Below are 27,138 nucleotides of genomic sequence, written 5' to 3' on the forward strand. Positions count from 1 at the left end.
TTGTACTCAAATCCTCCTCCAAGTTTATTTCAAATACTGTAAAACACACACAAACAAAACACAGAATGAAAAGTATGGGGGTTATGCTGGGTGGGAAGAAGGGGGAACCCTTCCCCTGATGGCTGCACCAGGTCAGACAGTGATGAAGTGAAGCTGCTGCCTTGGGTGCCTCCTCCATCCCACAGGTCTGGATCTTCAGGGTCATCAAGGGTCTTCTAAAACATGCAAAAATAAGAGGGATACTTGAGGGGAGTGCACAAGACCTGGTGCCCAAGCCAGGCCATTCTGATTCCCAGGAGAAATAATGGAATGTGTCCTTACAGGCCCTGGCCCAGCCAATGGGAATTTCCCACAGCACAAAGGGCAGCTCCTCAAGGAGCAACCCTCCTGCATTTCCACAGCCTTGTGAAAGGAGATACCCCTCCTTTAAAGAGATTTAGCACAGTGGCTGCAGACACAGGGTTTTGCTGGGCACCACTGGCCACTGTTGCTGCTCTCTCCAGGACAGCTGAATACAGTCCAGCAATGCACACACGGATCCCACTGCCCGGTCTAGTTCCTCAGCTGTCCATATGACATGCAACACAGGAGCGTGCTGCCCACGGCCTCCCACCCAACAGCTGCAGGAGCGCTCTGAGCCTCCCTTCCCGCCACAAGCAGGGAGCAAAGCCCATACACTTCCTTGGGCAGGATTAAGTGGGGCCCATCCCCTAGAGCTGTAACAGCTAAACCGAGGCTGGCCTGTCTGGAGAGGCCCAAAGAACCTCGGGGAGAGCGAAAGAACAAGGGGCTATCTGAGAGTCAGCATATCCAGTATGTCAGCAGCAGCTTCCAGCTTCACCCGCTACCAGCCTTCATTGGGTGACACTGGGGGGGTGTAACTAGCACCCTGCTTTACAGAGGGGAAACTAAGGCACAGAGTGTGATGTGACTGGCCCCAGATCACACAGTGAATCAGAGGCAGAGCGAGGCCACGCCCCATCTCTTGCTTACAGGAGTATGTGTGTTTATTGTGGAAGCTATAAGGTGAGGGCTGGGTTAGCTACAGTGCCACAAGGAACAGACCAGCCCTAACCTGGTACCTGCCTGACACAGAAATCGCTGGAGATGCACCAGAGAGAGGAGTGACCCTCCCTACAACACACCTAACTAGGCAACTCTATAATGCAGTGGCTCTTAACCTTTCCAGTACTCCTGGCAGGAGTCTGATTTGTCATGCATACCCCAAGTTTCACCTCATTTAAAAACTGCTTACAAAATTAGACATTAAAATACAAGTGTCACATCACACTAGTACTGAAAAATTGCTGACTTTCTCATTTTTACCATATAATTATAGATCAATTGGAATATAAATATTGTACTTACATTTCAGTGTATAGTACAGTATAAACAAGTCATTGAGTGAAATTTTAGTTTGTACTGACTTTGCTAGTGCTTTTTATGTAGCCTGTTGTAAAACTAGGCAAATACCTAGATGAGTTGATGTACCCCCTGGAAGACCTGGGTACCCCCGGTTGAGAACTACTGCTACAACGCATGGGAGAATGTGTGGCACCTAACCAGGGCAGGCCATAGGGCATCGAATTCAATGGCAGGGTTAGGGGGTCTTCTCCATTTCACACTGCTCTCCATACTTTCCTTACCCCCTTAGTTCATACAAGCTGTCCCATCACCTTTCTGGCTACAGCCTCGCCCCTCCCTGGCTGCAGTAATGCAGCCTCCATCCCATCTCACCTGTCATGGAGCCCCAGTGGATTTCTGGATCTGCTCCTTTAGGATAAGGATGCTTTGCCTTTGCTCTGGGGGCAACATGGCGATCTGGTCCGCAGTCAGCTGGAGAACCTGCATGATCAGGGCAGCCTGTGGAGAGAGGGGAGGATCTGCAACACCATGTGCAAGAGTAATTTCCCAAGAGGAAGAGGGCAGCGAAGGGTTACAGAAAAGCCAGTAAAGAGGAAATTATCCAGAGACCAGCCTGCTGGAGGGAGGGAAGGAGGAGACAGAAGGAAGGCAAAGAGCAGGAGCAGTATAAACTCTCATCAACTGAAAGGACCTGGCTCACTGGCCACACCTACAGGAAAAGTTTCAAACCACCCGCCTTGCTGCTGCTTATGAACATTCTCCTGGAAAGCTGCAGGAGCATTAACTCCCCAGGCTGAGTTGGCCCCAGCACAGAAACTACAAGACTTGGAGACTCTTGCTGTGCCAGAGAGAAGGAGCGCTGAGTTCATTCCCACGGCAATGGGGTATCCAGCCTCCATCCCCTCCCTCCGAGCCTGAGTTGCCCTTTGTTTACTCACCTTCTCATGATCTTGGGGGGTGACCTGGTTCTGCCCAGGGCTAAAGCCTCCTGGCTGGCCAGCTCCTTGTACCACCGTCCCTGGCATGGCTCCTGCTTGTATGCCTGCCCCTGGCATACCACCTCCTTGTATGCCTGCCCCTGGCATGTTGGGAACCTGTGGGCACAAAGAGATGGGATGAGCTGGGCCCCTCTGTTCTTGTAGAACTGTGAATAGTCTGGATTCAGTCACAGAAAGCACAATGCATGCACTAGAACGTAAAGCAGATAACAAGTCCCTGGGACCATGAAAGATTGATACCTATGCCCAGATGGGGGCTGAAAGTGGGGTGCCACGAGGAACAAGGAAATAGGGCCCCCAAGTTCAAGAGATCTTAGTCCATGTAACCCTGGCAATAACAGCAGAAGGCCAGAGGAAGGCTGGCCTTGTGGCTAAGACGCTGGATTCGACTAAGGGCAGTTGGGTTCAGTTCCGAGCTCTGTCATCAACACCCCTGTGATCTTAGGCAAGTCACTTAGGGCCAGACTTGAATGTAAGAATGACCATACTGGGTCAGACCAAAGGTCCATCTAGTCCAGTATACTGTCTTCCGACAGTGGCCAATGCCAGGTGCCCTAGAGGGAATGAACAGAACAGGTAATCATCAAGTGATCCATCCCCTGTCGCCCATTCCTAGCTTCTGACAAACAGAGGCTAGTGACACTATCCCTGCCCATCCTGGCCAATAGCCATTGAAGGACCCATCTTCCATGAACTTATCTAGCTCTTTTTTGAACCCTGTTATATAGTCTTGGCCTTCACAACATCCTCTGGCAAGGAGTTCCACAGGTTGACTGTGTGGTGTGAAAAAATACTTCCTTTTGTTTGTTTTAAACCTGCTGCCTATTAATTTCATTTGGTGACCCCTAGTTCTTGTGTTATGAGGAGTAAATAACACTTCCTTACTTACTTTCTCCACACCAGTCATGATTTGTAGACCTCTATCATATCCCCCCTTAGTCGTCTCTTTTCCTAGCTGAAAAGTCCCAGTCTTATTAATCTCTCCTCATATGGCAGCCATTTCATGCCCCTAATCATTTTTGTTGCCCTTTTCTGAACATCTTCCAATTCCAATATATCTTTTTTGAGATGAGGCAACCACATATGCACGCAGTATTCAAGATGTGGGTGTATCATGCATTTATAAAGAAGCAATATGATATTTTCTGTCTTCTTATCTATCCTTTTCTTAATGATTCCCAACATTCTGTTTGCTTTTTTGACTGCTGCTGCACATTGAGTGGATGTTTTCAGACAACTATCCACGACTCCAAGATCTCTCTCTTGAGTGGTAACAGCTAATTTAGACCCCATCATTTTATATGTATAGTTGGGATTATGTTTTCCAATGTGCATTACTTTGCATTTATCAACATTAAATTTAATTTGCCATTTTGTTGCCCAGTCACACAGTTTTGAGAGATCCTTTTGTAGCTCTTCACAGTCTGCCTGAGACTTAACTATCTTGAATCGTTTTGTATCATCTGCAAATTTTGCCACCTCACTGTTTACCCCTTTTCCCAGATCATTTATGAATAAGTTGAATAGTACTGTTCCCAGTACAGACCCCTGGGGGACACCACTATTTACCTCTTTCCATTCTGAAAACTCACCATTTATTCCAACCCTTTGTTTCCTAGCTTTTAACCAGTTACCAATCCATAAGAGGACCTTTCCTCTTATCCCATGACAGCTTACTTTGCTTAAAAGCCTTTGGTGAGGGACTTGTTTAAGGCATTCTGAAAATTTAAGTACACTATATCCACTGGATCCCCCTTGTCCACATGCTTGTTGGTCCCCTCAAAGAATTCTAGTAGATTGGTGAGGCATGATTTCCCTTTACAAAAACCATTTTGACTCTTCCCCAATAAATTATGTTAATCCGGTGTCTGACAATTTTGTTCTTTACTATAGTTTCAACCAGTTTGCTTGGTACAGAAGTCAAGCTTACCGGCCTGTAATTACCGGGGTCACCTCTGGAGCCCTTTTTCAAAATTGGTGTCTCATTAGCTATCCTACAGTCAATTGGTCCAGAAGCTGATTTGAATGATAGGTTACAAACTACAGTTAGTAGTTTTGCAATTTCACATTTGAGTTCCTTCAGATCTCTTGGGTGAATATCGTCTGGTCCTGGTGACTTATTACTGTTTAGTTTATCAATTTGTTCCAAAACCTCCTCAAAAGACACCTCAATCTGGGACAGTTCCTCAGATTTGTCACCTAAAAAGAATGGCTCAGGTTTGGGAATCTCCCTCACATCCTCAGCCGTGAAAACCTAAGCAAAAAATTAATTTTGTTTCTCCGCAATGGCCTTATCATCCTTGAGTGCTCCTTTAGCATCTTGATCATCCAGTGGCCCCACTGTTTTTTTAGTTCCTGCTTCTGATGTACTTAAAAAATGTTTTGCTATTACTTTTTGAGGTTTTGGCTAGCTGTTCTTCAAATTCTTTTTTGGCCTTCCTAATTATATTTTTACACTTCATTTGCCAGAATTTATGCTCCTTTCTATTTTCCTCACCAGGATTTAACTTCCACTTTTTAAAGGATGCCTTTTTGCCTCTCACTGCCTCTTTTACTTTCTTGTTTAGCCACAGTGGCATTTTTTTGGTTCTCTGTTTTTTACTTTGGGTACGCATTTAAGTTGAGCCTCTATTATGGGGTCTTTAAAAAGTTTCCATGCAGCTTGCAGGGATTTCTGAAATAAAATGCTACAGTGTTGGGCTGCTGTGGTGTTTTCCCCACCACAAGGATGTTACATTTAATTCTATTATGGTCACTATTACCAAACGGTCCAGCTATATTCACCTCTTGGACCAGATCCTGTGCTCCACTTAGGACTAAATTAAGAATTGCCTCTGCTCTTGTGAGTTCCAAGAGTAGCTGCTCCAAGAAGCAGTCACTTTAACTGTCAGGAAACATTATCTCTGCATCCCGTCCTGAGGTGACATGTACCCAGTCAATATGGGGATAGTTGAAACCCCCCCCCATTGTTGTTATTGATTTTTTTTATTTTTATAGCCTCTCTAATCTCCCTGAGCATTTCACAGTCACTATCACCATCCTGGTCAGGTGGTTCATAATATATCCCTACTGCTACATTCTCATGATTAGAGCATGGCATTACTATTGTGGAAGTGGAGAAAGGGATAAAGGGAATTTGAACATAGAGATCTTAGTTGGTCTCTAGGAACAGAGCAAGAGTCAGGCTAACAAAGTCAGGCAGACACTGACTCTAATAATGTGAGACTTGAAGGCAGGACCTAGGCGGGTAGAAAGCGAGAAAGCGAATGGGAACAGACAGTAAGAGATACTGTTTTGACCTTGTGTTAGATAAGAATGGAATCTAGACTGTAGCAGAAATTAATGAGAAGAATGAGATATCAGGAAGAAATATGGATAACAAAATGCAGCTGTTGCTCATTATTATAGGTAACAAAAAGATATAAAAGCTTGCTCTAATTGTTTATGTATCAGAGACCTGCCTGGACAGGGTGAATCCCTGCCAGTGTGCTCTCTCTCCTCTTTGCAATTGCTTGAGAATAAAGACTGTCTCTGACTTGCTGTACCCAACCCAAGCGTGAAGGCCTGTTTTCTTCCACAATTTGGTGCCGTGACTTGGAAAAAAAACAGGCCTCCATGCTTGGGTTGGGTTGGGTACAGCAATCCATAGCACTATCCATTGAGATTCTATGGTACAGTTTGGTTCATTTAAGATTTTTACTTCATTTGATTCTACGCTTTCTTTCACATATAGTGCCACTCCCCCACCAGCATGACCTATTCCAGGGATGGGCAAACTACGGCCCGCAGGCTGGATCCGGCCCCTCAGGGCTTTGGATCCAGCCCGTGGGATTGCCACCCCCATGGCACTGCGGGCCCCGCACCGCTCCCAGAAGCAGACGACACCACGTCCCTGCAGCCCCTGGGGAAGGAGGGGCAGAGGGCTCCGTGCGCTGCCCTTGCCTGTGGGTACCTCCCACGAAGCTCCCATTGGCCGCGGTTCCCCATTCCTGGCCAATGGGAATTTCGGGGGAGGTACCCACAGGCAAGGGTAGCGTGTAGAGCCCTCTGCTCCCCCTCCCCTAGGGGCTGTAGGGACATGGTGCTGGCCGCTTCCTGGAGTGGGACAAGGCCAGGGCCAGGGCCGGGGCCAGGGCCAGGGCAGGCAGGCAGCCTGCCCTGGCCCCGCTGCACTCCACTGCCAGCCCGGAGCGGCTCCAGGTAAGTGGCGCCGGGCAGGAGCCTCCACCCCGAACCCCTCCTGCACCCCGCATCCCAACCCCTGCCCTGGAGCCCCCTGCCGCACCCCAACCCCCTGCCCTGAGTCCCCTGCCTGCACCCTGCAAAAGGGAAAACATGCCTCCCCCCAGTGCACCGTGGTTAGGCCTGGCAGAGGAGAGGGCAAGTCACAGGAAGAGGCCGAGGGGCCGAAGTGGCCTGGGGGTCCCTACACTTTTTCCAAACCTCACCTGTATGTATTGTGAGTTCCATACAAGAGGGGTCAGGAGAACGATGCAGGTTGGCACGTGTGTTATAGCTCGGACAAGAGCCAGCAGCCCCAGGTCCCTGCAGCCCACATGGTAATACCCTGGTGCTAGCTAGCAGGGGATGCCCTGACCTAGGATCCTTTGGGAGGGGGAATGCTATCAATTCCCTGGGGTTTGCTGGTAGGCCTGGTCAGCCGGTTAGCATTACAAGTGGGATGCAGGCTGTTAAAGAATTGACATCACCTAGAACCCTCCCACTAAGTGCTTGTTGTTATCTATTAGATTAAGACTAAAGCAGAAGACGCTGTGTGTACCTGTCTAGGTCCCTGAGGGCCACTTGCTCCCAAGTTAAGTGGCCCAGGTCCTTGAATTCCACCAGGCATTGGGCCCCTTGGGTTGGGGCCAGGACCCCTGGGCTCCATCCCTCTGGGTTCCATCCCTCTGGGTTCCATTCCTCTGGCATCCATCCCTCTGGGCTCCATCCCTCTGGGCTCCATGCCCCTGGGCTCCATGCCCCTGGGCTCCATGCCCCTGGGCTCCATGCCCCTGGGCTCCATGCCTCTCGGTTCCATGCCCCTGGGCTCCATGCCTCTCGGTTCCATGCCCCTGGGCTCCATGCCTCTCGGTTCCATCCCTCTGGGCTCCATCCCTCTCGGTTCCATGCCCCTGGGATCTCTTCCACCTGCAGAGAAAAAACATGCCATAAGCAAACCACTGGAAGGGAATTGTGTGTGGGAGAATGTTGGGGGCACAGACCCACTTTTGAAAGTTAAGCCTCCTTTGGTTTAATGACTGGCAGAAAACCAAGATGGGTCAGGGACGGTGTGTGAACGGCACCTGCTTTTGGAAAATGACAAATTTGAACTTCTCCTCCCCTTGCCCTGTGTAACTACACCTCCCCCTCCCCCCAGTGCCTCCCTCCAACCCTGTGTAACTTTCTCTGCATCTCACTTCACTGCTGAAATGTCCCACCTTCCCATTTTCCTCACATCCCTGGGTAACCGGCTCCTCTCTTGGTCATTTCACGTTTCATTTACAGCCACCCTCTCACCTCGAGCATCCATCAAAGGCCCTCTAGGTTCTCCCATCAATGGCCTGGGTTCTCCCATTGGTCCTCCCCTCATTTCATGTGGGGGTGGGCCACGATTGTCATGGCCGGGCATATGGTGCATGGGTGGACCCTGGTGGGGTGGCCCAAGGTAACCTCTGTAGAGAGAGATAAGGAAAACAGAGCAGAAGGAGAAAGGTGAATCGGACACAAGCTTGGCACCGAGCAGGTACAGTATTTTGACCAAAGCACAAAGCCAGCTGCACAGAAAGTGGGGGAGTTTGGCACATAGGGATGGATGCTAATGTTTCCACCTCGCCTAGTCAGTCTGAGTGGCCACGAATACCATCCTCCCTTCCTGCTGCACAGCTATGTGTACCTGGATCGCCAGCATGGGACCCAGCAGTTCACCCGGCAGGCAGTGCCACTTAACCAACACTCCGACCACAAGAGGGGGGAGTCAGAGCCTCAAAGGCTCAGATTGGTACCGATTCATCCTCTGGCCCACTCACCTGGGCTCCACTTCTCCAGTAACTGAAAGCAGGGTCCCTCCACGTGGGTCATTTGGGGCATCTCCCAGAAGGCCCCGGGGTGGTGGGCCGCTAGCAGGTAATGGTCCACGCTGCATAGGGGCCCTCGGGTCTGGCATGGGCACTGCCAGGGAGGCAAGCAAGGGAAATTACTGAGGTCAAGCATTGGCAAGAACAATCACACCAAAGTCCTCCTGTGAGACAGCACCACTCCTGTTGCCCCTGGCAGTGAGGTGCAACCGAATCCCATCCCCAGTGCTCCCTGTAGCTCACAGACACACACTGGTTTTGGACAGAGTCAACACTGCTGTCCACGATGTAGCTTGAAGCGATGCACAGCAAACAGGAAGGAAATCTTCCCATAGACAACACTGCAGCTCACAGAAGCGGGTACCCTCAGTGCTAAGTTCAGACCTTCCTGTCCCCCACAGCGACTGCCATGGCTTGTTGACAAAAGTCGAGAACCAAGATCACAGTAACTACCAACAAGTCTTGGTCACACCCAGCGTGAGTCACAAGGTCAGCTGTGAGCCTAGACAGCCCAGATCAAACCCGGTCACCCCACGTCCATGAGGTCCAAAAGCCGAGCATGAGCCTGGATGGCCTCCTCTCTCCTGTCTGTTTCCACATGTACTGGGTTAATCTCCTACCCCTCTATGCAGAACCCTAGGCTAGTCTCTCCTCCTACATCGGAGGCAGCTCTGCCTTTGACAAGTGCTCATTTCCACACTGGGCAGACTACACAGAGCAGTCCCACGACCCCAAGTGAAGAGAACCCTAGTGCTGAAGTCCAGGCTTTTTCCATGCATTCCACACTAAGCCCCGTGACAAAGGGAGCTGGCAGCTGTCATGGATACCTTGAACTCGCTCAATAGATGCAGGCCTGGCAGGTCCCACGGGCGAGAGCTGCAGGTTTCCTGGGTGAGCAGCAGGAAAAGAGGGAAAAGAGCAGACACATAAATAGCGCACGCGCACACACACACCACAGACCCACTAGTGCTGCACAGACGCCTTTGCCTCAGCGGAGTGAGCGTGTTCCTCGTAAGGCAGGCTCCCACAGAATCAGACTGCTTATTTTAAAGAGATGCTGCCAATCTTGCAGGCCTGGCTTTGTCAGATCTTCCCACTGGATGGAGACCATCGAACGCCAGTCCTGTGAGGAGGATGGCCTCTTCTGCATGGCTTGAAAAGCCCACTCACCTAGGCACTATTTTCCCTGGTCACTGTGTGGCGGAGGGGACAGGGACCTACACCATCAAGTTCTGTTGCATTTACACTTTCATTTAAAATATATTACATTTGTAGCCCTTACAGTTTCAGAATAACCTTCTGTAAGTGGGAGGCAGCATGAGGTGGTCAGGCTGTGCCTGAGTGCGCAGGAGACAGCTCCACTGCCTCTGCTCAGAGCTTCCCCAAGCAGACACAGAAATTAACAAAAGTCTGGTTCAGTTTCATCACTGCTATTCAAAGCCCTGCAAACAGCAGGGAAGCTGCTAAGAATTATTTCATGTGGTTGCTTCTTGGCAAAGCTCTGGCAGCAGTGGGGAGGCACTGGGGCTGTTCATGGGGGTGAAGGACCCAAAGGTGAAATCACAACAAGCCTCTCTCAGATTCAGCTGCTTTTAAGGTATGTAAAAATATGAGATCCCAAAAGGAATTTACCATGTTTTGTTAGAAGGCTGAGGGAGGATATTCACTCTCCCCATGTCCCACAATATGAAAGAACAGGGATCCCTTTGTTGTGATAAATTGGGGCCACTGGACAATGAGATGTCCCCACTTTAACTGTCTAATTGCATTAAATCGCATTCCAAGACACTGGTGTACAGCCTTCCACTTAGGGAGGGAGGACTACGCAAAACATCTCCATAGAAACACACTCTGCTTTGATCATCACTCCACACACATCACTATTCTGTGCAAAAGAAAAGCTACTGCTCCCTCTCCTGGACAAGCAAAAGAAAGCACAGGAGACTCAACAGTAGCAAATAGCAGGCAACAGGCTGGCTCGCCCACACCTGGACATGCAAAGTACCAGAAGGAGAGTTACTGGAGAAGGAATCACTCTCCCTGCTCACTATACTCACAGACAGACAGAAGGACAGGTGCACACAGACAGGCTGGGAAAACTTTTACACATTCAGTTAGCTTGGGGGGATTCCCTGCTCCGTCAACAACTCTGTTGGCATGTGGCCTTGAACGTCTCAACGTCCTGGCCTGGAAATAGGTATCCCTATGACACGTTGCATCAAACATGGATTAACTGACATCTGGTTTACCTTGTCCACGTTCCAAGGGCACTGGTCCACCTCCTGGCATCCCAACCTGAGGCTGCATTCCACCTGGGAGGGAAGAGCAGAGAACTCTCAACCCCTCTCTCTGGTTATTTGTCCCCACAGCCCTCACTATTCTGCTCCTATAAAGATGCCCCACCCTGCCACTGGCAGACAGATTTCCACCTGGCCTAACAGGCCGTAGAGACAGAGTGACCCCCTCCAGTTGGCTGACCCAAGAGTTACTCCCTAGGCTTCAAATCTTCCACATGTGCAACTGCCTCTCTTAAAAGCCTGCAAGGCCCCCGTACTCATGGGGCATGTTGTCCCTGCAGAAGCTTTGGGAAACTTTTATAGTTTGCAGTTCAGACATGCTCACGGAGCTCACCTCCAGGAGCCAAGGGGCCAGGGCCTGGGCCGGCTACGGAGGCTGGCATCTGTCCTGGGGCTGGCACTCCACCCTGCATAGGAGGCTGCATCAGAGGAGGAGCTCCATTTACATGCATGCCACCCTGTAGAGGGAAGAAATCACATTGAGAGCCCCTTCTCACCAACAGACATGAGCATCGCACACTGCACCAGGGTTGCAGGCGGAGAACCCCTCCTCACAACGCTCCCCCACACATCAGGGTTTCACACAGAGAAGCCTTCTCAACAACACACACTTACATCTTCCACATGGAGACTTCACACCCTTAACCTCCATCTCAATAATGTGGGTTGAACAAACAGATTCTTACTATGGGCTGTGGCTGGGACGATGGGGGATTCTGCTGGTTCATCTGTGCATTAGGACCTGGCCCAGGCCCGGGTCCAGGCCCAGGCCCGGGCCCTGGAACTGGCTGTGGGTTGCCTGGAATCAGAGGTGGAACACTGGTCTGACGATGCAGAATTTTCTAAGGGCAGAAGATGGAGGAGAAAGAAGTTGTGCATGCACCAACTAGACATGGCCATTCCTGGAATCCACCCACAGCCCCACCTCTCCAGACAAGTGTCTCCGTCGATCCCAGACTGAGGAGCGGGATCATACATACCAGAGCGATCTCTGGATCGACGATCCTCATCACCACTTGGGCCTGGAGCAGGGCATATGCCAGCTGAGGGTTCTGGAGCAGCATGTTCCGTGCCTCCTGAGGGCTGTTCTGCACACACAACTAAAGAGCAACACACAGATCAGAGCTCTCAATGGGTCTCGCTGCTGCTGTGCAGTATTAAGCCCTTCGCTGATAACTGTTGCTGCAACCCCATGGGGGCAGCGATGTTCCTGGAAATGCAGGAATGGCAATATCTCAAAGGGAGGAGCGTTTTGCTTCATTTGCCTGGTACGTTACACGGTGCTGGCATGGTTAATAAAACAACCAATAATGCACCTGAGAGACTCATGCTGTGGACTATCTGAAACACAAGGACAGTTAATAATGAAATCACACAGCTCAGGCTGCTCACAAAAATGTGCCTGATCCACATCCTATTGTCCATGATCATCTCCTCTTCTCCAATGTCCACAGTATTAGCCAAACCAAGGAGTGAAAATAGGGAAGTAGGACACTAGACAGCCCAGCTCTCCACAACAGTAAGTCCAGCTGTTAGACCAACTCACGTCCTCGTCCAACCTGCTTATATTCCTCATGGCAGCACCCCAGATACTGATTGACCCTCTGGACCATTCTACCCTGCAGCAGCAGTGGCACATACGAGGCATTAATAGGAGTGACAATGTCACAGAGTTGTGAGTGAGGAACTGCTGCTGCCAGTTTTTTCGTGTGATGGGGATGGGATTATTCTGCACTGTAAGACCACGGTTGCAAGTTCGTGACTTGGTTCCAGCCACTTCGCTCCCACTCACCTTCATCTGCTTCATCAGCTCAAACATCTGCTCAGGCGGCAGGCTGGCAACTGCTCTGCTGATAGACTCAGGAGCATCTTCAGGATTTATAGGGTCTCCATATGGTGACTCTATGATAGGGGCACCAGTGCCCAAGCCTGGCAGGGATAGAGAGGGGAAGACAAAGAGGAAAGGTTAAACACACAAGTGTCCTGGGAACCCTAAGCTGCTGGTCTCAGTCTCGTTTCACATCACAGGAGTCACCAGCACAATTGCTGGTGCTTTCTCGCACTGACCCCTTCAGCTGAAAGGCCAATAACTCAAGGATGATGTACGCACAGCTGCATCTTCACAAGCAGGAGGGAGGGAAATGTACTTTTGAAACACAGATTCAGGAGCACCATTCTGCAGTTGGAGAGTATATGGGTCACTGACTAAAAGTCTGGGCTCTGAACATGCCCGGAATTCCTACTAAGTCAATTAGGAGTTGAGGGCTGTGCCATGGTTCACTAGAAAGATTGTTTCACACAGATCTGCAATACATCTCCTACATGAGCTAGGACCCTGGATGTCACAATAATGTGGCTATTCTTCATATACCTCTTTGTCAAATGTGGAGCTTCATTAATCACAAAAAGCATGTATGGGTAGGGTTTGTCTGGTCATGGAAATTACAATCCCCCCAAAAACTTCTACTTGCTATCTTACCTGCAGCACATCAGCTATCTGTGAGCTTTTCATTGTCAACTTCATCCCGATTCGGGTGGGGGTCTAGATTTTGTGTCTTGGCTAGTAGATTTTTGTTACAGATTTGTAAGGCTGGTTTAGGCCAAACATTATGGTAGCATTAACCCCCCCCAACCCAAAGTTCAGACTCACTCTTCAGTTCCTCCTTATTCTTCTCACTGGCTGCGTTGTCCACACGCAACGCCCTCCCGCTGAACTCACGCCCATTCAGGTTCCGCATGGCGCTGAGCGCTGTCTCCTGGTCTTGGTACTCACAAAAGCCATATCCCTTTGGTTTGCCTGTCTCCCTGTCATACACCAACCTGGATGGCAGAGCCGAAAGAATCACAGGCATTAGATGCAGTACGGCACATGGGGAGAGTATTACACAATACCACAGCATTTTCCAGACTGGTAATGCCATCTCCATACCCTCTGTTCAGTCCCCAACAGGATGACGGACTACCTCATTCAAAGCTTGTGTCTGCCAAGTATGCCTGAGACCCATCTGCATGTGGCTGGAGTGCTGATAAGTGCAGAATCGGCTGCAGCTGAGATCACCTGTCTGTTTATGGGAGATGCCAAAAAGATAAACAGTTCTCACCTGAAACTGACGACAGGTCCGACCTCTGAGAAAATGTCCTTTAGCTGCTCCTCTGTGGCTTCGTATGGGATATTCCCCACTATGGGAGAGGGGAGCAACATATCAGTACAGACATCAAGTATCAGGAAAAAACACAGGCATGAACATCTCTCCATGAGAAGACAGGAAAGAACAGAAATGAACCCAGGGATGGCTGCATGAACACACACACACAGACAGGTTTCTGGCAATCTGCTGCAGGACTGCAGACTTTTGTGTATATACACCATTGCTCCTGATGCTCATGTTGGTGCAGTGTCCCATTGCTAGTACAGAATCCAGGCTGGGGCACATTTTAGGACTTTGGTGATGTGCCTCAACCCAGGTACAGATCAGAAGGGAATTTCAGGAAAGTGTGTAGTTGTTTCTTAAACTAATGGTTCCTATTATGGGCTGGATACTACTACTTATGTTTCAGGATTTTGTGGACTAGTCCACCAGACTCTTCCCCTCCTCCAAGCTTAATGATGAGCCTCTGGTCTCCAGAATGCCAGAGCTGCCTGCCTCCCTTTCAGTTGTGCTGCCCAACCCACCATGGAGCGTAGAGTGCTCATAAAAGTAGGATTAGGAGCAGCCCAAGAGCTCCATGAGAGCTTAGAATGTACATAATCCAATGGGAGATAGCAGGCAATGGCTAGTACTACTGAAGTCCAAACAGGAAGATTTGCCTGAAAAGGTTAGAAATCACCATCTGAGAAGATCTGACCTTATTTGTCAGATGAGTGGGTCATACACTGCGTCAGTGAATCACAAAACAGTGGGGCAATACTGGTGCAAGTTCCTTCTTTCTCCCCATTTTTACTACCATGCTGGTATCAATCAGTGCAGGACACAGGTATGTACAATACAGGGACTACAGCGAGCCTGGGACAGCTTCCTAACCCTTTATTAGAGGAATGGCAGGTCTCATTTCATGCTTTTTCTGCCACTCTTTTCCTATCTGTTTTAGTGAAAATATTGGTGGAATATTTAGTTTAATCAGGTTTGGTGGTTCCACTTGCCTGAGGAGTATGAAGGGCCCATGCTGAGGAAGGTAAAGGGGACAGTGCTATGATTTTCCACAGCACACCAAGGTGTCTTTGCATCCAGGGCCCAATCCAAAATCTACTGATGTCTCTGGACTTTGGCCCGGGCCCTTAATCAGTGCAGAACAGTCAAAAACTGTGTGTATACTTTTTAACTCCACTCATCACATCAATGACCAAAGAACGTGAACACAGAAAGGCTCTGAGGAGGATGACACGGCGGAGGCTCGGAGACAGCCTGCACCCCCCCGTGAGTAGGAAAATTGGATTTCAGATAGAGGAGCAGATCACTGGTCCATCAGTTCCACTATCACTGGCCAGTACTTGATGCTTCGGAGGAATGCAGCTCCTGAACCCTGTTACACACCAGGCTGATTGCACACTTCTGCACATCACTTGGAGGGAGGGAAGGGGGAATCCTACAGGTAGTTATCCTGTGACCTGAAGTATGTGATGTGATTACTTCATCTCAGCTTGTATAACAACCAATATCTCCAACAATTATCCAGCCCCTTTTAAAACCCCTCTGCAATGTGACTCCATGACACTCCAGAGCAGCAAATCCCAGAGGTTGACTACGTGCAGCAGAAAGACATTTTCTTTAGTTTGTTCCTAGAGTACCTGCTATGACTTTGAGTAACACATTCTTTTATAATGGGAAAGGCAAAGGAGATACTGCAATTTTCACTAACCCCTTCTAGTCACGTCTAATTCTTCCTTGTCCTGATTAAATAATCACAGCTTTTAAAAACTTTCCATATACATAAGCCACTTATACAATACCAATTAATCAACACCTTTGGTCCATACAAACTGGGTACACTACACCAAATAAAAACACACCACATTCTGTACCAACCCCACAATAGAGGGATGCTTATGATGCATCTTTGTGCAGGTGACATGCATAAGAACAGAGCTCTCTGGAAAACGGAAATTCCATCCCACAAAAAACTTAAGAGTTTCCAAGTTTTTTCATTCCAATTCAGAACAAAAAGTCAAAAGAACTGAAATTCCCCAAAAATGGTTTGGGAAACAATGAAACATTCCCACTGCCAAGCTCCCCACCTAGCAGATGGGCTGGCTTCCCAGCTCCCTGGGATCACTGGCTGCCTGATGTGCCTAACTGGCAGGCTGCTAGGTTGCATGGCTATCAGGGGATCCCAAACTCCCTGCCAGGCAGACAACTTGGGAACTGAATAAGACGGCTAGCATCTTTCCTTGGAAACTTTTTACCAGCTGTACACAAGAGGTAGTACAGCAGAAAAGAGCTTTCAGATTGAAAGCAAAAAATGTTCATATCTATATATAGTACGCCCCGTAGATACTTTAGCATTTTTATGCACTTGCGACACTTCAGTCACCATTTGCTCAGGGTAAGTAAAGCATCTCTAGCTTTCTAAGTCAGCTTTACAATAAGGAATAGGTGAGTTTTAGTGCCTGAGCTGGTAGACTTTCATGTCTGTTTTGCAAGGCTGCACTGTGAGCTTAATTTCCCTTTTACTACCTGCCTTAGGTTTTCATGTGATGCCCAAGGCAATGGTCTCTTCTGTGCTGCTCCCCCTTACTGCAACAGGCCCCAGGGAAGGCTTTGGGGGCAGATCACATTGCTGTGGGTATTATCTCTCTCCAGCCAGTATCTGGTGAGTCACAGAGAGCACAAGCAGAGGTTTGAGAAGTGTTTTATTGAGAACCCATTCTGCTCAGAAACACATATTATTTATTTCTGGGGGTCCATTTCTGACACCAGCATTGCGACATCAAATGATCACTGCAACAAGCTGCTGTGATGTCACAGAGAAAGAGAGTGTGGGCCTCTATGGAAGGGTCCCTGGTTGTGGGGAAGGGGCGGAGAAGGGGATCTCTACAGGAGGGATGCTCTGTGGGCCTCTGTCGAGGGAAAGCCCTGGGGTGAGTCTCTGTTCCAGGGCAGTGGGTCTAACCGGGGGTGAGAGGGCACCCGGCAGAGGGATGCTCCGGGGGGGATTCCGTGCTCTGGGGAATGGAGAGGGGAGACCGGGATGGGGGCGGGTCTCGGGCGCAGAGGAGGCGGGAGGGAGGTCCGGGAAGCAGATATGGATGGGGGGTCCCGGGCGTTGCCCCCCCAATGACAGAGCTGGGTGAGGGAGTATTGGGGTCTCTGTCCCGGGGGCGGGGTCTCGCTCCCCGGCTCCTGCTCACCGAACACGGAGCGCAGCGAGCGATCCACCGCGGGGTCCCGCACCGCCAGCCCCGCCATCCTTCACCCACCGCCGGTGCAGCGCTTCCAGTCTCCCCTCCCCCTTCCGGCACCCTCGTGCTCCGGCTGGAAACAAGCACAGCCACTTCCGTTCCGCTCGAGCCCCGCCAAGGCTCCGGGGCGCTTCCGGGAGTGAGCAGAGTCTAGCGGCGTTGGCAGGAGCGAGCTCTGCCGCCGTAACCAGGCGACCGGCTCACAGAAAAGATGGCGACGGCAGGCGCCGAACGGCATTAACGACTCAGTTCCGGTGGGAAACACTAACCCCGCGCGTCTAGTTCCGCGCATGTCTGTGCCTCGGAGTCTCCCTCGCGGGGCAGGGAGCCGCGTCCAGCCCAGAGCCAAGGGCCGGGGCAGCCAAGCAGTGAGGGGGGTCGCGTGGTAGTGGGAGCCAGAGGCGCGTGGCAGTGGGGTAAGGGGGTGGGAGGCAGGGGGCGCGCGCGGCAGTGAGGAAAGGGGGTGGGAGGCAGGGAGCACGTAGCAGTGGGATAAGGGAGTGGGAGGCAGGGGCGTGTGACCATGAGGTATGGGGGTGGAAACCAGGGGCTCATGGCAGTGGGCAGGGCAGTGTAGGAGATTGTGCTGGGGCGGATGCAGAGGGTGATGTGTGGTGGTTGGAGCAGAGGGTGATGAATTCACTGTGATTTTTAAGTAAATGGTGTCACTGCTCCTGCTTAATCCTGCTGGCACTGCCACTCTCAGTTCCCTCAAGGGAGGCAGGAAATGTGCCTCTAGGGTTGCCACCTCTCCTGGGATTCTGCAGATTGTCCCACTTGTAACAGGGCTATGAAGCATCCTCACATTGCCCTTCAAGCGCACTCACAGAGGTCGCAGCCTCACTGCCCACACATCCATCAAAGTGCAGCCCAATTACCACATGGGCTGTGAAATCTAGAACAAGAGGTGCTGTAGTGCTAGCAGGGAGCATTTCTCTCTGCCACCTCCCCTTTTCCAAGGGGAGACTTTTGGGCATTTCTGGCATAGGTCATGTTAATAAAGCTGCACCCACAGCACTGATTGGGTTGCTGGTATATAGGGCTCTCCTATGACGCAGCTTTGAGGTGCATGCCGAGAGCATGCAGTGCTATGCAGGGCTTTGATAATGGGGATATGGAGACTTCTGCTTCCATAAAGGTAAAAATCCAGCCCAGGTCGATAGTAATCAAAAGTCACCGTGATCTGATTGCTGTTTGGTGGCCTGTGTGAAATGAGTTTGTTGCTCTTGATCTATCATCTCCTAGTATATAAGTGTCCACATCACAATCGGTCCTGTTGTTGACATCCTTAGCAGAGAGATCAGGGCTACAGGTTGCATCAGTTTGCATCTTCAGTGACTTTTGGGGAGAAGTTTTTGGGTGCTGAGAGACATTCAGGCTGCAGCTCCCGGGAATTGCCAAACATGTGTTGAGTAGCTTCACTTACTGCCAAGCCAGACAACGAGGTGGTGATGTTTTCTTCTCTTCTAGGTTCTGGCAAGATGGATGCAAAGAATTTGAATTCTGGTCCCATCTCTGTACTTATTACTGAGTCACAGTTTGCCCAGAGGTTCAGGTGCAGTATGGAGATGCAGATGGAGGGAGAAAGCTGAAAGACATTGTTGTACCTGTATTGAGCTGAACACATGGTCATTAACATGGCAAAATAGAGTAAAAAAAAACTATCCTGTGGATCTGGGCTCACTTGAGTGGGAGCAGAACTCGTAGTTCCAGACTAGTACATTACTAGTAGTAATAATCTGCTTATATCAACACACAGCTTCAGAGCATTAGGGGCTGCAGTGGAATTCTCACTTTCACAAGTGATGGACCATTGGGTGGATCTCAGCCCAGTCCTTAATGGGCATTGATCCACTTCCCAAAACTAGCACATACCGTAAATTGGAATGATTGCCAGTACCCATTCATAGGAAGGCCAGGGTGATGAGAAGTCAGAAATGAGATACAGAGCTTGCACAGCCAGCACTTGCCTGTACTTTGCTTGGCTCAAGTCAGCACTGTCATCTCAAAGCCTTTACAAAGGTGGGTGGGTATCATCCCCATTTTACAGAGGGGACACTGAGGCACCCAGGGATGCAGTGACTTGCCTGAGGTCACGCAGTGAGTCTTTCACAGAGTTGGGAATAGATTCAGCTCTCCTGACACTAGACCAGTGCACTTTGTTACTCCAGGAGATGATGATCTCATCAGATCAGGACTGAACAATGTGTATAGAGCATTGTTTTGCTCAGGCTTACATAAGAGGGTTGCAGAAAGCCTAGAGGGTATAATGACAGATGAATAAATACCTGAATACATCCTTGGACTTGCAGGGAGTATTTGGAGAGAGAGAGGGTTCTGGATGTCTGCCATCGTGTGCAAAAGCTGCTGGATGGCACAGTGGCATTGCCTGTGCTGGGAGAGAAACTCACTGAGCAGCACCTGCAGGAGCTGCGGGAGAGCCTGCCCCCTGAGACGACATGCACTCTGACGTGGGTTCAGGTCAGCAAAGCACTGGCTTTCTCAGTAGAATCAGGGGTAGGATTTACCATACCAGGCTCTTGTGCCCATATCCTGTCTCTGCAAATTGCTGTGTCCCCATGGGTCATTAGCATAGCAACCCCTCCCATAATGCACCTTAGCCATTTGTACAATACATCACTTGAAGACAGTGACATTCTTTTCTGACCCCTTCTGCCATCAGCTTAAGGGGAATTTGACTGAAATTCCCTGGGACCATCTTAGACTTGCCTGGCGCTGGCAGGGAGCTCCTGGAAGCTAGGTAAAAGAGAAAGCAAGTTTCACTTTATAGTCCAATTCAGTTCCTGTGTATTTTATTTAGGGCCCAGTCCTGCCAGCTGCTGAGCGTGCTCCATTCCTGTGGAAGATAGTGAGAGATGAGGATGTTCAGCAGCTTGCAGGAAGCACCTGGGACCTCAGGATCAGGTTCCTTTTTCCTGTGAGGTTTGGAATATGTGCTGGGATTGTCTGAGTTCAGCAATGACAGGGCTGTCTGAGATCAGGCAGTTCTACTGCTTCCTAGCAGGGTTTGGTTGAATTCCTAAGTCTCAATTGAGGGGCTCCTTGGCACAGACCTTGTGGGTCACTGATGGAGCAGAGACTTTCACTCTAGTGCCGTGGGAGCTGGGATTGCAGGGAGCAGTAATATTCCATTTTAGCTGCTCTTCCTTGCCTGTCTGCATAGGGCTTACTAGTTCCTTCCCCCACAGCCGGCTGGGAAAATGCCCAGCACTAAAAGGAATAAATTCCTGCCGCATTAAACAAACAGACAAACCTCCCTGCTTTAAAAGGAGGAGCTTGTGCCCTCCTTGCAGGGTCCTCAGGCCCATCACAGTCTCCAGGAGCTGCCAGTGCAATGGGTAACTCATTGCTTTTATTTAGAGAGCAGTGACTGCTCCAGCCTGAGGGACATTATCTGGAGATGGTGGATGTAGCCCATGGGTCCTGAAGCCCCTTCAGTCTGTTGTGGGTTAGTGCAGCCAGTATGATTGAAGAATCACACCCAGTGAGCTGGACTTTCCAGTCCCTGGGGGAGGTAAAGGGAAATGACCCAGCACAGCAGCTGTGGGGGGGAGATTACCCCCCCCACACACACACACATATCCTGTCACAGCGCAGGGAGGGAGAGAGCCTGTCTCAGCATCAGTGTTTTTGTGTTTCTTTCCCAGAACCCCATTCCCTCAAAGGCAGCACGAGTCCAGTCGCCTGCCCGGAAGCTGTGCAGGGAGCTGCAGCATTTAGTGTCAGCCTCTGGGGGCACGTGGTCAGATAAGCTGGAGGGCGATCTCCCTCGTTCCTGGCAGCGGCACGGAGACCTCATCCTGCTGAGCGAGGACAGCTTCAGGGCTGCGATGTGGAAGGAACTGGGTAAGAGGGACGTGTGGCTCTGTCTTCCAAGATGCACTGAACCAACCTTCTCTAACCCACCTGCTTGGGGCTCTCTTCCAGGACCAGAGCTCTGGGAAACAGTTGCTTCTGCTCTGGGCGCCCGACGCGTAGCCAAACGAGGGCGAATATCACCGGATGGAGTACGATCCCCGACAGTGACCCTGTTGCTGGGGCAGGATGGCTGGGTGGAGCATGTGGACAATGGAATCAGGTAGAAGGGTGGGATGGGGCACGGGCGGAAGAAACAGGAAGGGGCTGTCAAGTCAAGATGCCCCTGGGAAAGGGTTACTGGCCAGCCCAATGTTGGCGGCTCTCACTGGGCCTATGGTGTTTTCCCAGATACACGTTCGATGTGACCAGGTGCATGTTCTCTCCTGGAAACATCACAGAGAAGCTGCGGGTGGCGTCGCTGCCATGTGCCGGGGAAGTGCTAGTGGATCTCTATGCAGGTAACTGTCCCTGGGGCCATGGGAAAGGCTGGCTTCCTCCTCTGAGTTTTGGGAATAATGCTATGCTCTGTCCATTCTGAGGAGTTTGCTGGGGTTCTGAGAGCAGAGCCTGTGGGCCGTGGATTACTGCTCCCCATTCTCCTGTCTGGAACCACCCCCAGCCCCAGATAACATAGACTGCCCTGTTGATCACAAGAATTCAGTTCACCCCAATGTTCATAATTTGCTCAGCACTATCCATCCAGTGGCATCCTCTACCCCATGCTTGCTGTAGTATCTGTCCAGTAGCCAATGCTGTGTGCTTAACAGCAGCTTCAGCCCCTGGAACCTTCTCCCTCTCCCCCTAAGCTCTGCCAACAGCCTCAATCCAGTATATCTCTGCTGCTGAGAATGAGGCCTTAACCCTGAGCCTGAGCACTTTGTTCCCACACTGGAGGTGCCTCTGGACTGTGCTGTCAGCGGCGTCTGTCTCCTGTGCCCTCAGGGATTGGCTATTTCACGGTGCCGTACCTGGTTCACGCTGGTGCTGCCTTTGTCCATGCCTGTGAGTGGAACCCCCATGCTGTGGAGGCCCTGAGAAAGAACCTGGAGCTGAATGGCGTGCAGGATCGGTGTCAGATCCACCAAGGGGATAACAGGCAGGTGAGCAGAGAGCAACAGCTGAGGAGCTGCAATGGAGTCTTAGGGAGGGGAATTCCAAGGATACAGCCCACGCTGCTGAGACTCCCTAAGGGGGGTGATGTGCCTCTGAACTTTAACCTTGGCTCTAGATGTCACAGGAATTCCTTTCCCAGGAAACTGCTCTTCTCCCCGCATCCCTCTCCTCTTTCTGATGTGACAGAGCTTCTTCCCCATGGTACAAGGGATGGGAGCAAGGGTCCAAAGAATCTATGTGTGGGAGACAGACTCTGTTATGTATGCAAACTGTAGGAGACAGGGACCTGGTGCACTGAGGTCTGGTCAGACGGACTCGGTAGTTTTATAGCGCACAGATGAGAAGGACCTAATACAAGGGTCTCAAACACGCGGCCCGCGGGCCGCATACGGCCCGTGGGGTTCTTTCATGCTGCCCGCCAAGCTCCCCGCGGGCCCCCCCCCCCCCCCCCCCCGCCTACCCCGTGCCGCTGCAAGCCCCGCTCCGCTCCCTGAAGCGGCTGAACTACTGTATGTGCCTGCAGCCCCGGGCAGGGGGTGGGAGTAGAGGGCTCTGTGCTCTTGCAGCTCCCATTGGCCGGGAACTGGGAACCGTGGCCCATGGGAGCTTTGAGGGATGTACCTGGGGGAGCAGCAAGAGCAGCACATGGCACCCCTCCCCACCCCCAAGGACTCCGGCTGCTTCCTGGAGCGGAGCGGGGCTGGGGACAGGGCAGGCAGGCAGGGAGCCTGCCCTGGCTGCAGTGCGTGGCGCTGCCACCCCAGATCCGCTCTAGGTAAGCAGCGCCGGGCCTGAGCCCATACCCCACACCCCTTCTGCACCCCAACCCCCTGCCTGGAGCCCCTTGCCACACACTGCACCCCAGCCCCCTGCTGTACCTCTCACCCCTCCTGCACCCCAACTCTCTGCCCAGAGCCCCCTGCCGTACCCTGCACACCTCCTGCACCTCAACTCCCTGCCCTGAACCCCCGCCACACCCTGCACCCCTCCTGCACCCCCTGGGGGCCGGGAGGGGGCAGAGTTGGTGTGAGGACTTCGGGGAAGGGGTTGGAATGGGGGCAGGGAATGGGCAGGAAGAGGCGAGGCGGGGCCTCATGGAAGGAGTGGAGTGGGGATGGGGCCAGGGGCAGCAAGTGGGAGGTGTCAGTGACGCGGCCCTTGGGCCAATGCTGTAGTCCTCATGCGGCCCTCGGGGTCATCTGAGTTTGAGACCCCTGACCTAATAGGTCCCATCTCCTGGAGGGCTTGGGGTGTGTGTTCCAGGGCGGTGTCCAGTGCCCAAAGCAATGGGACTGCACACCCTTCCCTTAGGAAACTGTAGATCTGACTCCTGTCTGGCTAGCCAGCAGGCCCAGCTCATCCTATTGCTTTCAGAGACATCCCCATGTGCCATCCTAAATAACTCTCACATATTAAACACTTGCCACAGTTATCAGACCCTGCTACATCCTTACTAGTTGTTCTGGCCAAGCTGTTTATATCTGACTGAGCGAAGTCCGGCCCGACACTCAACTTCATTATTGTTATTTGTGTTACCTTAGTGCCTAGCAGCCCTAGCCAGGGACCGGGGCCCCCAGGTGCTAACTGCTGCACAAACACAGATGGTCCCTGAAACAAAGAGCCTTCAATCCCATCTTGATGACCTTTCTCTGTTTGTCTGTAACATGATAACTTTTGAATGCTGCAGCCAGGCAGTTCAAATTTCAGGGAATGTTCTCGGCCTCAGTGTAATTGTCTGTAGATCAAAGAGCCATCTGATGGCAGCCAGTATCCTCAGATCACCTCTGTACAGCCTCCCAATACAGTTTAAAATGTATCAGAATTACACAACAAAATGAGAATGGTGGGGAGAAGGAGGGCATCAAGTCCCTGGCATGGGGAGAATGGGAGACCTGGGAATGGGGAAGAAGGAGGTCCTGGGGGGCACACTGAGCCCCCTGACTTGGGGGAGGAGGTGGGGGTGGGTTGCAGGGAGTCCCTGAAATAGAGGGGAATGGGAAGGTGGCACACAGGGAGCTTGTTGAGGGAAATGGAGGGATGCAAGGAGCATGTGCAATGAGCTTGGCCTAGAGAAGCAATGATGCATGCGACCTGCTAGTTAATTCTCAGGTAGGATGGCGGGGCTCTGAGGAGGTACAAGAGCAGTGGTGTGGCTTCATGGTTCTGGCGAAAACGTTATATATTACTCCCAACTCAGAGCAAGAGCGTGTGAGCAGTGCCCACTTTCACCCACCCCCTTCCTATGGTAGATGGCAAGAGACAGAGCTGTGGCAACCTTTATATACTGTTATATTCCCCTGAGGGAAAGAGAACCTCTCCATGCCCTGCAATGCCTTGCTTGGTGTATTTTCCTCTCCCTGACATGGGGCCCTCTGTAGTGTATGTCCTTTCACCATGCCATCCTCCTCTTTCTCACCTCCCCCTGTCGTTTCCAGCTGGAGTTGCGGGACGTGGCCAATAGGGTGAATCTGGGGCTGCTCCCCAACTCGGAGGAGGGCTGGCCTATTGCCTGCAAGCTTTTGCGGAAGGGCACAGGGGGCATTCTGCACATCCACCAGAACGTGGAGTCCTTCCCAGCAAAGGCTCATTTGCATAGTGGCCACTTGGAGGAGCTGCAGCTACAGCAATGTCCAGAGCAAGCCGTATCCAACAGGCAGGAGGACAAAATGGGCCAAAGGAACCACAGGAGCCCAAAGGATGCTGACATCATGGATCCTGGGAGGGAGACCCAGGCAGTTGCGACCAGGGCCGAGTGGCAGAGGTGGGCAGAGACCACGGGAACGCGGATCAGGGTTCTGCTTCAGCAGCTACATGGGAAGCCTTGGAGGACAAACATTCTGCACATTGAGCCAGTGAAATCCTACGCCCCCCATGTGTATCACATAGTTCTGGATCTGGAGTGCCGCCCCCTCTCTTAGTACACAGGGAGAGTGGACTGCACCCTTGGGTTCCCCAGGAATGTCGCCTTCTCCGCTAGCAAATGCGCAGGTGGAGCTCAGGGCCCAAGCCTGAGAAGTGCACAAAGCCTACACAGAGATGAGTGCTCCCAGCTGGCACCCTGTGAACTGGTTCAGTCTGACACTGATCTTTGCCTTCAGCCCTCCTGGGACCCCTCTTCTCTCCAGACTGGCGTGTAACAGCTTGACCTGACCATCATGGTGCTCCCTGCAGCTGGTGCATTCCCTGCTCTCTGTGAGCTTCATTCTATTTCCATTTCCTGCAACCAGGTAAAACATTTGTTGTAAGTTTTATCTGCCTGGGTCGTGTCTTGCTGTTTTTCCCAGCGGGATGGCAGAGTTCTCCAGCACTCAGCTCCAAACTCTGTTCTCACCATTAATGCCAGCAAGAGACCTGGGCATGTGAACTTAGCAGAATGTCTGATTTCAGATTCACCAGTTGAGCCAGAGAGCATCTTAGTCCTGCACAGAGGCTGCCACTGGTGCCAGGCTGTGGGCAAATTGTGTCTCTGTGACCACTAGGACCTAGGCTGAGACTCACCAGGCTTACTGCCCTTGTGATCTAATCAGAAAATGCTGAGCGCTTTGCTCCTGGTATTCATTTGTTGTGGGCATGTGAAGAGCTCCAGGATGTAGTGTAGTCCCTGTGAGCTGACCTTGCTCCCTCCACTGCTGTCCTGGTCTATTCCTATTTACCGCACTACGATCCTGATCTTGCAGTGAGCCCGCGTACAGGCAGATCTCCACTCATGTAAGTGGGGCTCAGTGTGCAGCCAGTTGCGGGATCGGGCCCTATATACTTTATCACACAACAGATATGAACTTTCCTGTTTCTTAGCATCTAAGGGGGCTTGTTCATCCTCTTGTTCCAAGCCTGGATCTGAAGTTGCTATGATGTTTGCCCACAAGTTTCAGGAAGCCCGGGCAAGCAGTTCCTCTGCTGCTACTTGGGATTTTTGGCCTGTCTCTGTTTAAAATAGTGAGAAATGAATGAATATAGTGCTACTGAAAGGTGCCAAACTGAGATCCCCGGAGACTAAAGCCTCTCCCCATAGAACAGATGCAGAGTCAGTGCAAGATTTCCCCACCCAGCAATTCTGCCTCACTCCTGCCCTGGATGGAACATAGGAACTGCCAAACTGGGTCATGCCAGTGGTGTATCTAGTCTCCCATCTCCAGCAATGGCCAGTGCAAGCTGCTTCGGAGGAGGGTGCAAGAAACCCTGTAGAAAGCAGTTATGAAATATCCTGCCCACAATAATAATTTCTTCCTAATCCCTGTTTGTTAGAGGCTAGTTTGTGCCCTGAAGCAGGAGGGTTTAAATCTCTTCCAAACCTCTGCATTATTTGTAACCCTCACCATTCTAACTGACCTGAGCAAGGATTGGCATCACAAGTGAGATCTTGTGGCAGGTGAATTGTGTACTGTGTGGAAAAGGTATTTCCTTTTATCAGTTTTTAATTCACCACCTTTTGCTTTCGTTTTATGTCCCCTTTTTCTTCTACAGCGAGAGAGGGTGAAGAAAAGCTCCTGACCTGCCTTCTCAATACCGTTCATTGCCACCTCCTCTCTAGTGATTAATGCTAAGAGGGTAGCTGCCCATTTAATCCTTGGCCTTGATTTAGAAACTGCCAAATAAGAAGCCATTTGGGATGTTGGGCTTTTCAAAGGGGCCACCTGTTCACTAGGAACTGAACTGGAACCACCACATTGTTTTCACGTAACCTACTGCTCAGCAGCCATGCAATGGCAATGACTTCTGGTTGCTACTGATCTAGGCTGCAGTCAGGCCTGTGACAAGAGGTGAAAGGCTCTGGATTAGGGCTGTCGATTAATCACAGTTAACTCACACGATTAACTCAAAAAAATTAATCGCAGGTTTAATCGCACTGTTAAACAATAGAATACCAATTGAAATTTATTAAATATTTTGGATGTTTTTCTATATTTTCATATATATTGTATTCTGTGTTGTAATTGAAATTAAAAAAGTGTGTATTTTTAATTACAAATATTTGCACTGTAAAAATGATAAAAGAAATAGTATTTTTCAATTCA

General features: G+C 50.8%; 2 protein-coding genes across 10 annotated transcripts; one reads left to right on the forward strand and one right to left on the reverse strand.

Annotated features, from left to right (window-relative positions):
• Positions 1 to 17,369, reverse strand: CSTF2 (cleavage stimulation factor subunit 2). Of its 4 annotated transcripts, none has more exons than XM_042853335.2 (15): positions 17,150 to 17,369; positions 13,836 to 13,914; positions 13,385 to 13,554; positions 12,527 to 12,663; positions 11,715 to 11,834; positions 11,421 to 11,576; positions 11,069 to 11,192; positions 10,687 to 10,749; positions 9,265 to 9,324; positions 8,390 to 8,531; positions 7,881 to 8,035; positions 7,144 to 7,511; positions 2,304 to 2,459; positions 1,738 to 1,863; positions 1 to 215 (listed from the first exon to the last, which is right to left on the reverse strand). In XM_042853335.2, exons 1-14 carry the CDS (start codon positions 17,367 to 17,369, stop codon positions 1,741 to 1,743), a joined length of 2,073 nt encoding a protein of 690 aa, XP_042709269.2. In that variant the 3' UTR covers positions 1 to 215; positions 1,738 to 1,740. The 4 variants fall into 4 exon arrangements, with proteins under 4 accessions (XP_042709269.2, XP_005288392.2, XP_042709270.2 ...); XM_005288335.5 differs by having other exon boundaries at positions 17,081 to 17,244; XM_042853336.2 differs by lacking the exon at positions 9,265 to 9,324.
• TRMT12 (tRNA methyltransferase 12 homolog) lies at positions 17,250 to 27,138 on the forward strand. Of its 6 annotated transcripts, none has more exons than XM_024103729.3 (8): positions 17,250 to 17,385; positions 18,602 to 18,686; positions 19,444 to 19,612; positions 20,800 to 20,998; positions 21,080 to 21,230; positions 21,359 to 21,468; positions 21,953 to 22,110; positions 24,559 to 27,138. In XM_024103729.3, the coding sequence occupies exons 2-8, from the start codon at positions 18,613 to 18,615 to the stop codon at positions 25,039 to 25,041; spliced, it is 1,344 nt and encodes a 447-aa protein (XP_023959497.2). In that variant the 5' UTR covers positions 17,250 to 17,385; positions 18,602 to 18,612; the 3' UTR covers positions 25,042 to 27,138. The 6 variants fall into 6 exon arrangements, 5 of the variants coding, with proteins under 5 accessions (XP_023959497.2, XP_023959496.2, XP_023959498.2 ...); XM_024103728.3 differs by lacking the exon at positions 17,250 to 17,385 and adding an exon at positions 17,390 to 17,499; XM_024103730.3 differs by lacking the exon at positions 17,250 to 17,385 and adding an exon at positions 17,419 to 17,547.

The sequence above is a fragment of the Chrysemys picta genome, chromosome 9, assembly GCF_011386835.1.
Source record: "Chrysemys picta bellii isolate R12L10 chromosome 9, ASM1138683v2, whole genome shotgun sequence".
Taxonomy (NCBI): Eukaryota; Metazoa; Chordata; order Testudines; family Emydidae; genus Chrysemys; species Chrysemys picta.

Excerpts from the sequence above, each read along its gene's own strand:
- CSTF2 (XM_042853335.2), bottom strand. The coding sequence starts at position 17,369 with ATGCCGTTCGGCGCCTGCCGTCGCCATCTTTTCTGTGAGCCGGTCGCC. Across the intron at positions 7,512-7,880 it reads GCCTTTGATGGATGCTCGAG|GTGGAAGAGATCCCAGGGGC; the intron begins GTGAGAGGGTGG and ends TTTTCTCTGCAG. Across the intron at positions 2,460-7,143 it reads GCCCTCAGGGACCTAGACAG|GTTCCCAACATGCCAGGGGC; the intron begins GTACACACAGCG and ends TTGTGCCCACAG.
- TRMT12 (XM_005288334.4), top strand. The coding sequence starts at position 18,583 with ATGTTTTCTTCTCTTCTAGGTTCTGGCAAGATGGATGCAAAGAATTTG. Across the intron at positions 20,999-21,079 it reads TGCGATGTGGAAGGAACTGG|GACCAGAGCTCTGGGAAACA; the intron begins GTAAGAGGGACG and ends GCTCTCTTCCAG. Across the intron at positions 21,469-21,952 it reads GCTAGTGGATCTCTATGCAG|GGATTGGCTATTTCACGGTG; the intron begins GTAACTGTCCCT and ends CTGTGCCCTCAG.